Genomic DNA, 12,338 nt, shown 5'->3' with positions numbered 1-12,338 from the left:
TAAGTTACTATGATTTAATTTTCATGGCCTGTGAGATTGGAGCTGATGAATAAAATAGTTGCAACCTATCAGCTGATGTGCACTCACAAGCAATATGTCTTGTCAGCTCTGCCCCCTTTATAATGGCTTTCTTGTTTGATTGTTCACTGTCTTGTGCTAAAATTCACTGAGCAAAGTCAGGGGATACCCAGAAGTATCACAGCCTCTTACTGTGCTGATGATGCACATTGCAGCCGCGCGTGGCGCGGTTCTGGAACACCCCTGACACAGCACGGTTCAGCTACCATGAGAGTAAATTTACACATCTGCCACAGAGTATGTTATATGACACATTTCAGTTTGGTACAGGGCTTGGGGAGTTGAGATCACTCAGATCTTCAAAAGCCTCATGGGCCTTTTTTCATACAAGCAACTCAAACTCTGTTATAACTCCGTTATATTATAATGAACAATGGTTGAAACTGTTCTTCTACATTTATTCAACACAATAACTGAACATAACCCTTCATTGGCAAAATGTTTCCTTTAAGTCACCGTTATGTTTTCTGGGGTCACTGGGTTGAAATACTATGCAGACGCTGTGCAGCAGAGTACCTTTACTCTCATAAATACTCCTACTGCTGCCAATGGGAATACTCGCATGAGTAACACTAGGAGTTTAAATGTTTCAGGGTCAGGCCCTTTGTTTGCTAACTGTAATATATTTGCTGAGATACTGTTTTTTCAACTGAAGCTGGGTGCAGCAGACCCTGCATGGAAGCAGGATGTGAGCTCCTGACAGCTGTAAGTTAAATTTGGGGCATAAAAGAGGGCTTAATTGATTCAGGATTTTTAGGGTTGCAGCCCAAGTAGCAGTGCCTGGTACCTGCCAGTGCCTGCTGCTCTCCAACTTCTACTGAGTTGCAAATTGTGTCAATAAGATGCACCAAAGTACTTGACAAAAATAATTGTTCATCGTAGAAAATCTCTCTGAAAATGTTTCACTTTCTCACATCTCCATGCTCACACCTCACCTCACCTCTTTACCATATGCATGGCACATCTGTACAAACCTCTCTTTCCTCCCCGCATACACAGTCCCTCTTTCATGCCACTTCCTTACAGAAGACGCACCAGAGCGCCCTGCAGGTCCAGCAGAAAGCTGAAGTGCTGCTACAGGCTGGACACTACGATGCAGATGCTATCCGGGAGTGTGCTGAAAAAGTGGCACTACATTGGCAACAGCTGATGCTGAAGATGGAGGACAGGCTCAAGCTAGTCAACGCATCAGTTGCTTTTTATAAAACCTCCGAGCAGGTGAGGTGAATGATGCCTTCTCTGCAGGAATCTGCATTGTTATAACCTATGCTCTATTGTGTGTTCAACTTCAAATTGAAATGATAGGAACACAATCAGTTTCTTTTCTTCCTTCTTCAAAGAGGGAAATTCTTGAAATCTCATTTTTTTTAATCTAAAAAAAATGTTATGAACTGTTTTTTCCCCCGTTTTGTTTTTGGAGGTTTTTTGCTCCTAGTTAATACTTGCCTTATTTTAATTAGCTTTAACCAGATAGCATGAGGCTAAAAATGTAGTGACTTCTAAAGTTACTGCTCCCAAACCAGTAGTGCAAGTCAGTGCAGGCAGCTTTAAGCATCGTACATCCCCGCTGTCTTGCCTTGCTCCAGGAGTCCACCCATTACAAAGCACAGTATGCCAGCGTCCGCAATTGTGTCACCTTCCCCAATGGCCAAATTACTTTCCCTCATGCACAAACAGGTGCAAGTCCTATTAGGAATTGCACCTGCTTACCCTGGCACTGGACGTGGCCAGCATGTAGATGCTCAATGGTATTATGTGGTTTAATTTACCGCAGTTATACACTAGCATGGATATCGAATATCTTTGTGGTTGAGGTTAGAAAAGGAAACAGTGATTCACATTACAGGCTTCAGAGATATTCATACACAGTCATATGTGTGTGTGTGTGTGTGTGTGTGTGTGTGTGTATACATGTATATGTTTGTATATGTGCATGTGTATGTGTGTGTGTGTATATATATGTGTGTGTGTGTGTGTGTGTGTGTGTGTGTGTGTGTATACATGCACACAACCATTGTGGACCATCCTGACATTGTGGAAGTGTTTACCAAACGCCGCAGAAGACTTTTTTTCTGCATGCTGATTGATGACACAGACAGCTGTGGGCCTGGCCTCCAGTCGGACTTGCTTAACTCATTTTGAACTCTGTTCAAGGCAAATGCAAACCTTGCCTTGAGCGACTAGGAAGAAGTTTAACCAGGGTCATCCCTTGTGTCCACAGGGTTGAAAAGAATCCATTCTCCTGAAGGAAGTTGAGAAAAAGAAACTAGTGAGAGACTCATTAATGCCGCAGGCAGTAAGACATGCTACCAAAGTATTTTAGCCCATAGTTCATCAAATCTTGTATCCTCTGGTATATTTAAGTGATCAGAGAGCATACTGCAGTGGTCACCAGTTCATTCAGTAGTCCCATGGATGTGGTGAATGTTTGGAGTAAAGATATTTTGGATGATGCTCATGAACTGTTTGCTGACAAAAATCTTTCTTCGACATGTGGGTTGTATGACTGGTCGGTTAAGTCGCATGATGTTTTCTCTGTTTCCTGGCTGGATGAGGATGGCTTGAATAACGCCCTGGGGCTTTGATTCTCCCCGAAGTCGAGTGGCGAGTCCTGCAGGGAGCTGGATTTGGAAGACAGACAAGGCGGTGGGGCGTTGTAGGGTTATAAGAAATGTTCAAACTTTTTGTCTGTCTTCCTTCCACAGAAACATTATATTGTGGGGCCACCCAGGATTTCCAGTAAATGCAGTCTCCTCTTGACTGTATTTACAGCAGACTTTACATGAATGGGCCTCTTCATGTTAACAAAGAAGAAAGTCATTTACATATAAAGGAGCAGTCCTATTGTAAAAGGCATGAATGCAATGCTGCCCCACGCTTTTGATTAGTTGTTTCAGTATCAATCCTCCAAAACATCTCAAAGCACTCAAGAACCCAGAAATAACCCTCAGCCTGGTTGCACGGCCTCATTTTTGGGTTTGGCACGCATGGAGCAGAGCTGTGCTTCTCAGCAACCCCAGGGAAGTGGTGTGACATGCCCTTAGACTTCCAGTCACTCACTGTCAACACCTACCAGGAAAAGCCCTTTCACAGACTTAAAAACACTGTCTTCATGAAAGGCTGTTTTGCACATGGTTTACATCCTGTATTGGTTTAGTGAGCTCATTTCCCTGAAAAGGTACTGAAATAAACCACACCTGCATTAGCACCTTTGCCCTGGCACAACTGCAGCTATGCTAGATGCCTCCACCAACTTAAACTGTGTCAGGTTCAACCAGCTATTGCAAAAACTGCTTCACAGAGTTCAATGCGCATCTGAAGCCAGTTAGTTTTGGTGTAAAAGACCCTGTTTCAGGACAGCATGTATCCATGTGTTTAACTAGAAGCATGTGCTGAGCCCCTGGACCTGAATAGGATTTAAGCACCTTAAGCAAAATAGGGATCATTTCCAGGGTTATCTTCTGAGTCCAGGCAGACTCCTCTTCCAGGATAACCTGCAGGGCTTCGCCTGGATTATTGCTAGGGAGGGAAGTAGTGTTTGTGCCCTACAACAAGATGAATCAGAAGGCCTGGCCACAAACTATAGAGAGCCCTTAGCCAAAGAACTGGTGATAATGCCCTCTGCCCAAAAGTGCTTTGCAGCTGAGTGCCTTGGCTGCTGTGGACAAAGTTCTCAAATGCCTGCGTGTGAAACATTTTTGGCCATGCCCTTGGTGGGGCCAGGCAGCAAGGAGCTGCACTTGAGCAGGGCCGCTGGAAGCTGTGCTTGTATCACTCAGCTGCCCCCCTGGGGGCACGGTTTCCAGCCCATGGGGAACTGGGCCGGAGCTGGGTAGCTTCCAGCTGTGCTCACGCTGCAGCTGGGGTGTGGGGAGCAGGGGAGGAGAAGAGGCCGCAATGCAGACACAGCTTCCAGCTCCCCAGCGCAGCTCCCCGCTAGCTGGAAGCTGCAGCCAGAGATCGGGGGAGGGACAAGCAGTGGTAGCAGCATGCTGTTTCCAGCTGTTTGGCCCTGGCACAGCTTCGCAGGGGCTTAGAAGTGGTGCCCACACTGCAGCCAGGGCATGAGAGGCAGGGGAAAAGCAGTGGCAGCTGCCCGGGTGCAGTTCCCAGGTGCCCAGTCAGTGCATGCATCATTGCACTGAAGCTACCCAGCCCACACCAGACTGGAGTGGGGTTGTTCCAGCCAGAGGCTGCCGGCCCTACAGTAGGTTGCTTCGGGTCTAATGGATCTTCTTCATCCTGACAAATGGATCAGGATCGGAGTAACTGAGATGCTGCGTTGTGGGTTGTGGTTCAGGTCTGCAGCGTCCTGGAGAGCCTGGAGCAGGAGTACAGACGGGACGAAGACTGGTGCGGTGGCCGGGACAAGCTGGGGCCGGCGGCTGAGATTGACCACGTCATCCCGCTGATCAGCAAACATCTGGAACAGAAGGAAGCTTTTCTCAAGGTCTGATCTTCCTTCTTTAATTGTTCAGAAGCTTCTGGGTGAGGAAAACAGTTTATTTATGTTCTGGACAATTTATGGCCTGGAAGGCAGAGAGATTTAGAGTAAGTTCTGTGAGCTTTTAATCTGAGCTCTGCTCCTGACTCACAGTGTAAACTTTGGACAAGTTTCCTACCTCTGTACTAGAGATGGTAGTGCTTATTTTAGATATGTGTTGTGAGGATTAATTAGGCAATGTTTGTGTTACACTTGGAGCATGTTGATTGCTTCACGAGTGCCAACTGTTTATCCTCAAACAGAATTATGAAAATTAAGGAAAAACAGAGCACAAAGCATTTTTACATTTCCTTGTTTCAAACCTGTACCATTTAAATTCCGCTCTTGGACCTAGTAGCTAATGAGCTAGAGATAGATGAAGTAATTCTACCTCCTCTAGGTAGCGTGTGAATAGCTCCTGAGCTTTCCACCTGCCATCCAGGTGTTGCTTTTTTGAGCTGCTGGGCAAACAGGTCTGGATGTCAGTGAGCTAGCATCCTGCCACCCATTACGTGGATGCAAAACTACTCACACAGGACAGTCTTAAAAAGAGAAATGTATGGATCTCACATTGCCAACAACAACAAGCAAATTTCATGGGAAGTTAATTGGTTTTAGCTTACAGTGTATTTTTTTTGAACCAGCCCTTGCACATCCTCATCATTAAATTGCTTCAAGATATAAAATCAGCATAGTAGCTAAGTGCTTTAGTACATTAGGACAGGGGTTGTCAACTGGGGGTACTTGGGAAGGTCCCAGGGGGTATGTGCGGGTGGGCAGGGATGGAGCATCGCCATGCACCGCCCTGTGCTGCCGCCTCCAAGCAGCAGGGCCTGGCAGGGGTGACAGCAATGGCACCCCTCTGCGGGCCACGCAAGTGCCACCCAGCTGGTCGGATGCAGCTCACGGCGGCCAATGCTGCCACCCACCACCCCACTGCCGCCGCTCCATGTCCAGCTGCGTGCCACCCCCTTTCCCCCCAGCCGCCAGGGGTACACCTGTTAAAAAAGGTTAAAAACCCCTGGTTTAGGAAGTCCCATCCCCAAGGCTAATAATTCATTAGCTGCTGGATTTGAGACGTGACATCAGCTGAAGCTCTCCTGAGTACTTGTATCCATAAGGACTTCCTTGTGCAGAACAAGTGAAGAGCTTGCCCGTCACAGGCTCCATTTGGTTTGCTTTGTATGTTCACTGGTAACAGGGTATTGCTTTTCTTAGGCCTGCACATTAGCACGAAGAAATGCTGAAGTATTCCTCAAGTACATTCACAGGAACAATGTCAGCATGCCTGGAGTAGCAAGCCATACCAGGGGGCCTGAGCAGCAAGTGAAAGGTCAGTGCACTGATGCAAGGATAACAGCAAGGATTTTTGTTTTCCTCTTGGCTTCCTGAATGTCAGGGAAAGAAACAACCATCTTTGTAAAACTTCCAGGTATACTGACCCCCCTCCAGAGCTGAAACAGCAGCCGTTATCAATATCTTTAATTGGAACGCTGTAGGACATTTGAAAAGGAGGCCTTGTTGCTTGTGCAAAAGGAAGGAAGGGAAGGGGCCTTCAAACACCGGCACGCTGTAGTGTCTCTTGTCTGTTAAAATATTACAGAACAGTCCCATGGTCTCCGTTCTGCAAGAAGTCAGACAGGGTGATGGTAAGGGATGTCTTCCTGCCTTTAAAACATCCACATGAATATGTACAAACAGGTACAAATCAAATGCAAGATCCCATCCAGCACCTGTCCAGCCAAGAAGAGCAGGAAATCAAAACCAGGATGTGCTTGTCACTGGAATGCAACTCAGATCAATTTGTGCTTTGTTCTCTAAGTCATACTGCTATGTCAGGCAGCATCCAACACAACCGTCCTTCACTAGGCTTTTTCATTTGGTTGAAAGCATTTTGTTTGCAGCAAGATGATACATTTGAGGGTTTTGGCTCCGTTTCCACTCCTCCCTGCTGCTTAATCGAATGGTGGCTAATCTGTGCCCAGCAATCCTGCAAGGTTCTGATAAAAACATGCCAACGTGAGTCTGCAGAACTAAGTCTTTATTATTGTTATTGGCTTACTTGTAAAGCTGTAGAGAGGACAGATTAATGGCGATGCCATCATTATATAGTGTTGGTACCACGGACACAGGAGCATGGGTTAGTTGCATTCAGTAAAAGGATGAAAATGCTTCAGAACGAACAAAAGGGTCTTTTGTTCCCCTTTCTGCTCCTATCAGTTTTCTCAGTTTCAATCTTATCTTAGTCAGTATTATTTAATATTGTTCGCTAACGTGTCAGATCAGTTTCATTGTCACTTTTCTTTTCTGCCTGTGTTAAAAAGGATGGGCAAAGCCTTTTAAGCTGGCTTCAGCTTGGTATTTAAACACATGCGTTACTATATTAACTTGCAAGTGGTGCTTACTGACTTCAGAGAGGCACATTTAAGGTTCAGCTCAGACTTTCCCTTACTGAATCGTGGCTTTAGTTCTCAATCCAGTCTTATCTGTGCAGCGAAATTGGTTGAAGAATAATCTATTCTAGCGTATCTATCTGTTTGAATACTCTATATTTGTGAAGAAAAGCCACTTTCTTTTGGAATAATTATTGCACTTCCAAAGCAGAGAAATGATTTTGCAGTGAATCAGTTTTATTCTGGAATAGAGCATCTACACAGGGAGCTAACCTAGATGTCCCTTGTGGAAATCTGCTCAATTTTGCCTATAGATGAGCCCTCAGACAAAATTTCCATTGCCTGCAGTAGGAATTTTACCTATGCAAGGAGAGGAGATTTTTGCTAATAAAATGTTAAGAATAATAGAATTATTCTATAGTAGAAAACGACAGACTCCTGAATAGGGCTGGAAATCATGGTATCTGATAAAATCGCAACCTATACGATAACTCCCAGTGCATAAAAAAGTAAAGCTTCAGTTCCTCAGCTGCTGAAAACCAGTATAGCTCCACTGCAGCCAGTTTGGAATCTGGCCCCAAATCTCTTCTTTTCAATTAGCGTGGATGGTATATTTGCTACATATAATATCCCTTCTAGCAGATGGTCCACACAGAAGTTAAAAGATTAGAACTGTTGTGAACTAATTCCGGCTATGGACAGACATTACAGGCTCCTACACACGTGCGGGAGCCTGCTCTGCTGCACTGGAAATCCAGCGCGTTGGAGCAGACTTGATTAATCGTGTCTGCCAGAGCACGGAAATCAAAGTGCTTTGGCAGCCTCGCACGTCACGTGTATCAGCATCGGTACACGTCTCCGCACTGAGGAAATGGTGGTGGCACGCTTTGAAATAAAACGTGTCCAATGAGCTTTCATTCAAAGTGCTCCACCACCATATTTTCAGTGTGGGGATGCATGGTGACGTGGATATAGATGACGCGTGGGCACTTTGAATTAGCGTGGCTCGCTAATTAAAGTTCCCGGCACCGTGCTGGGAACACGTGTAAACATGCCTTGCTGTGGCACTTGTAGTGCTACAAATGTATTTTTCAGTGCTACAAAAATGTAGTCCTACAGGCATGCAGAAGTCCCCAGCTGGATCACCGCGAAGGCATGTAGAGGTGTGTTTTCCAGCCAGGGAGCGTGTGATGGGGTTGGTTGTCCCTGCAGCTCTGCTCCCATCCACCCGCCACAGGAGAGGAGCCCACTGGTGGGCCCACTTACTGCTCACTGGCATCCTGTTACCTCCCAGTGCCAGTCCCCTGGGGCTTCCACCCACTGTCTCTCCCCAAGTTTGTAGGCATTACAAAAGTAACGTCTCTCCATGGCCACAGTTAACTCCTGAGCTGTGGCACGAAGCGCTTGGGTTTCATACCCACTAACAACCCTTAATGCTGGTGGTTACACATGGCTTAGTAAGGTTAAAGTGGGAAGGTTGGGCAAATATTTGTCACTGAGAACGTATAAATCTTCTGTGTGTATAATTTTCAAGTGAAACACCACGTCGATCGTCTGGGTTTAATCAGCCTCTTCTACAAAGACTGCAGAGCACGGTTTGGCTCAGGCTGAATTTTCTGGGAGGTGTCTCCTTAGGGCACCGGCCAGCAGCTGAACTAATGCAGCTGCTTCGTGGCCTTGAGGTTGCACAAGCTTCTATCAGTGGCTTTCTTCTCTCGATGTGGGGCAGAGTTAAGTGGATCGGGGAGACAGGCTGATCGCAGGTCCCATCCCTATCTCATGAACAAAAACTCACTGCACAGGGCTTCACACGGTGCTCGGGGATTCACATCCCTCTCAAAGACTCCCCACACTGCACAGCTGAACCTCACCAGTCTGTTGTGTCTGCAGAGGAAGCAGCAGCAATTCCTCTTTGGATCAGACTTAAATGCTGCATAAACACCAGCATGTCTACAAAGATGCAGTGTCCTCTGCTTGGCCCTAAATGCGTGGTCATCTCCGGCCATTCCATCAGATGGTGTAGACTTAGAGGAAAACATTTCCCCTCCTTCATGTTCAGACTCCTGAATTAAGCAGCCGGGTAGGCGATGGATTGAAGATACAACTAGGAATGTGCACTGATTTATTCTGGCACTAGTCTAAGCATCCGTTCTGTTCAAAATCTGTTCTGGCCGCCCTCTCTTCCCCTAACACATGCACACTTTCAGGTAACACTGAAACGGCCTAATTTTCAAAGACTTTTCACTTGAGAAAAAAATCACCAGCATTTTGTCTCTATTTCATTTTTTCAACCACCCTTTTTTAACCCCAGGTTTCCTTGTTAAGAAGCATTGGCTGAGGGATGCTGCGCCTCGGACTTCAGCCGCAGAGAAGTGAGCTCAGTTTCTAGTGGCCGATGGCCACCTCTGCTTACAGAGTCCATCATCATCACAGCCTTTTTGTTTTGCCCTATAGCTATTCTCAGCGAGCTGTTGCAGAGAGAGAACCGGGTTCTTCATTTCTGGACCTTGAAGAAACGGAGATTAGATCAGTGCCAACAATATGTGGTCTTTGAGCGCAGTGCCAAGCAGGTAGTGTAATAATCCCATCCCATCTGTCTCCTTGGTTTTTAAAAAAATATCACGATTGTTTCCACATCACTCATTTATGCTGAGTACCTTTCGCATCCCTCGAGCCCTGTGTGCAGTCTGTTACTGGCAATTGGCAAATGGAAATGGGGAGGGAAAAAACACATTTTGGACGTAGTTTTTATGAATGCAGATCTTCTGTCTGTTTTGCTCGGGTGCTCAAAAACAAGCCGAATGACAGATTAAAATCTCAGCTATAGCTCTGCCTCGTACAACACAACGCAGCGTTTGGAGGAAGGGCTCTTGGTACACACGGAAGTGATCTATGAAGTGATAGGTGTTGCACATCATCAAGTGGTCTTCAGAGAAACTGGCAGAGTCCAGGGGAGTCTTATGTGAATGTAGCTCAAAGTTTGATTAGTTCAAAGTTGGAAGCTCAAAGCTGGAAGTTTTGCTTAATTAAAGACAGCAGAACGTGGCTGCCTGGGTGTGGAAGAGTACAGTATTATGGGAAAAGTAACTAACAGAAAGACATATGTCCCTACTGCAACTTCTGCACCTTCTTTCAGGTTTGGGCCAAATTTAGCAGTGATTTATAAAGTGATGTGAGTCATGTGTTGGTAAACGGATACAAATAGGTATTAGAGAGTGTAGTAAGGGTACAGAAAAGTCAAGGTTATCCACAGTCTGGCCCTGGTATGATCAATCTTGGCAGTGAAAAGTGCTGATGCCTGGGTTGGGAACGGGACCGTTCCAGTTCAGAAGTGTTATAGGTAGGCTGTGTGTAGATGAAACGAGAGGTGTGTGTGCATGACACTTTAAAGCAGGCTAAATGCTTTTGCACCACTTTAATGGTGTCGGTGTTTTCATGGCTCGGCATCGTATTGCTCATTAATTCCAGCTGCTGTAGGAAATTCAGGGGCGTTATGCACCTTATATAAGTTGGAGCACAGCAAGCTAAAACTCCTTCCAGGAGTTTTATTCATACAAACTCCTTCCAGGAGTTTTAGCTTGCTGCCCCTACAGGCGCGGAGCGAAGTGCCGGGCTCTGTGCAGCTCCGCGGCTCTGCAGGCAGCCTGGCAGCAGCCCGGGAAGGCAGGCTTCACCCAAGAAAAGCGGCGAGCCTGATCTTATTTTTTTCCCCCCTGGAACCTGTCTGCCTGAGCTGTGCAGGGACCCGGTGCTTCCCCCCATGGCTCTGGGTGCCTGCAGGCAGGTGACGCCTGGGGGGCGCTGCTGCTGCCACGGAGGGAAGCACCAGCCCCCCTCCCCACCTCCCGCAGCCCAGGGACCGCTCCGCCTGCCAGCAGCTCGCCCTCCCCTTCCCACCAGAGAGGCAGGTAAGCCAGCGGGATGTGTGCACAACACAGGGGTTTAATCAGCCCTAAATTGAAGCTATATTTTTTAAAACCCACCGCTTCAATTTAAGGCCCCCATTTCATCTACACACCCCTCTACTGTCTGTCTGTGACACTAAGCTCCACAACGTGTACATTGTGGGGGGTTTTTTTTTTAATGTCTTTCTCCTCATCTCCCCCCTACATGAGGTTGGGAAGTGCATTTATTCCCATTTCACAGGTGGGGAACTGAGGCACAGACAAACTATGTGAATTAGCTAAGGTGAGGCAGGAATTTTTTTGAGTAACAGAGAAGTGAATCCGGGCCTGCAAGTCCATGGCTAGAGTGCCGACCATGGGTCTCTCTCCTCCTCCCCACCACCTCTGCACAGGAGGAGATGACTAGAGAAGGACCAAGGCAAGGGGAAATCAAACCTTAGCTTGGTAAAGCCTGCATGTCAGGAAAAGGAACAGATCCTAAAGAGTGAGAGTGTTGGTATAACACCCACTCTTCTGTCACTTAGTTTTATTAATGCAAACCCTCATGCTGGCTCTAATCTGTTTGCACTGATCCATCCTACCAGTGCAGATCAGCTGGAAACCTAGTGAAACCCCCAGCTGGAAACCCAAGGAACCCTTACCCTGTTACTGGGAAAAGGCTGGGGGACAAGCAGAGCCTGCGAGGGCCCTTTAGGAGTAGAGTCTGTGTGACTCAAGGGGAAGGGAATACAGACAAGAACGGCACGGGAAGGGGAAACGGGGTTTTAGTAGTCCCCAGCAGCCCTGGTACAAGTGCCCTGAAACCCGGAGGGATGGAACAGACCAATGAGAGGTCACTGAGCTTATGCATGATAGGTCAGACTGGCCAGAAGGGGAGGGACTTACCAGTATAAGTCCCTCCCCTTAGGCCAGCAGGCTCTCTCTAGCTTTGGCTGGGGAAGAACCTGGACCTACCAGTTGTGGAGCCTGGAGTGGCAATAAGGGAAGCCTTGGCATGGAGGCAGAGAAGCCTCCTTGTTGTTTTATGTTTGCCCAGGATGGGGATGACTTTGAGTTCGGCTTATTCTTTATCACATGAGTATCTGGATGGGCAGTGCCCTTTGTTTCGCAACGGTAAAGATAGGATCTACCAAAGGACCAGATGATGGCTGTAGGGCTGGTTAGGAGGCTACACAGGGGCACTGGAGAGGCACTCCAGGTTTGCCCTTCCAGGGGCAGGGCGCTACAGACAGAGAGAGAGTGGAAAAGAGGGAGATGGGACTGGCCGCAACTGCGGGGGTTAGAACCTGAGCCCGAGAAAGAAAAAGGAGGGAGCCAAGAAGCTGAATTGGAGCAAATGAGCCCAGGCTAGGGGCATATAGCCAGAATAACCTGCAGGCTGAGGTCAAGAGGGCTGAAGTCTGTACAGGGAAGCGCAGGGCAATTGAGTGACACCTGCAAGGTATGGGTGTGGCTATAGGGGAGGACAGAGGCCTTGAT

At 47.2% G+C, this 12,338-nt stretch overlaps 1 protein-coding gene across 1 annotated transcript in view; it reads left to right on the top strand.

The window, feature by feature from the left end:
• KALRN (kalirin RhoGEF kinase) overlaps positions 1–12,338 on the top strand; it is a 764,809-nt gene that overhangs the window by 521,579 nt on the left and 230,892 nt on the right. The window contains exons 17-20 of the mRNA XM_090045976.1: positions 1,105–1,296; positions 4,379–4,528; positions 5,780–5,894; positions 9,409–9,524. Of these exons, the coding sequence (XP_089902102.1) occupies positions 1,105–1,296; positions 4,379–4,528; positions 5,780–5,894; positions 9,409–9,524 (573 nt within the window). The remainder of the gene's footprint in view (positions 1–1,104; positions 1,297–4,378; positions 4,529–5,779; positions 5,895–9,408; positions 9,525–12,338) is intronic.

The sequence above is a fragment of the Crocodylus siamensis genome, chromosome 4 (assembly GCF_052110815.1).
Source record: "Crocodylus siamensis isolate JL-2025a chromosome 4, ASM5211081v1, whole genome shotgun sequence".
NCBI classification, from domain to species: Eukaryota; Metazoa; Chordata; order Crocodylia; family Crocodylidae; genus Crocodylus; species Crocodylus siamensis.
This window is presented reverse-complemented; position numbering and strand designations above follow the sequence as displayed.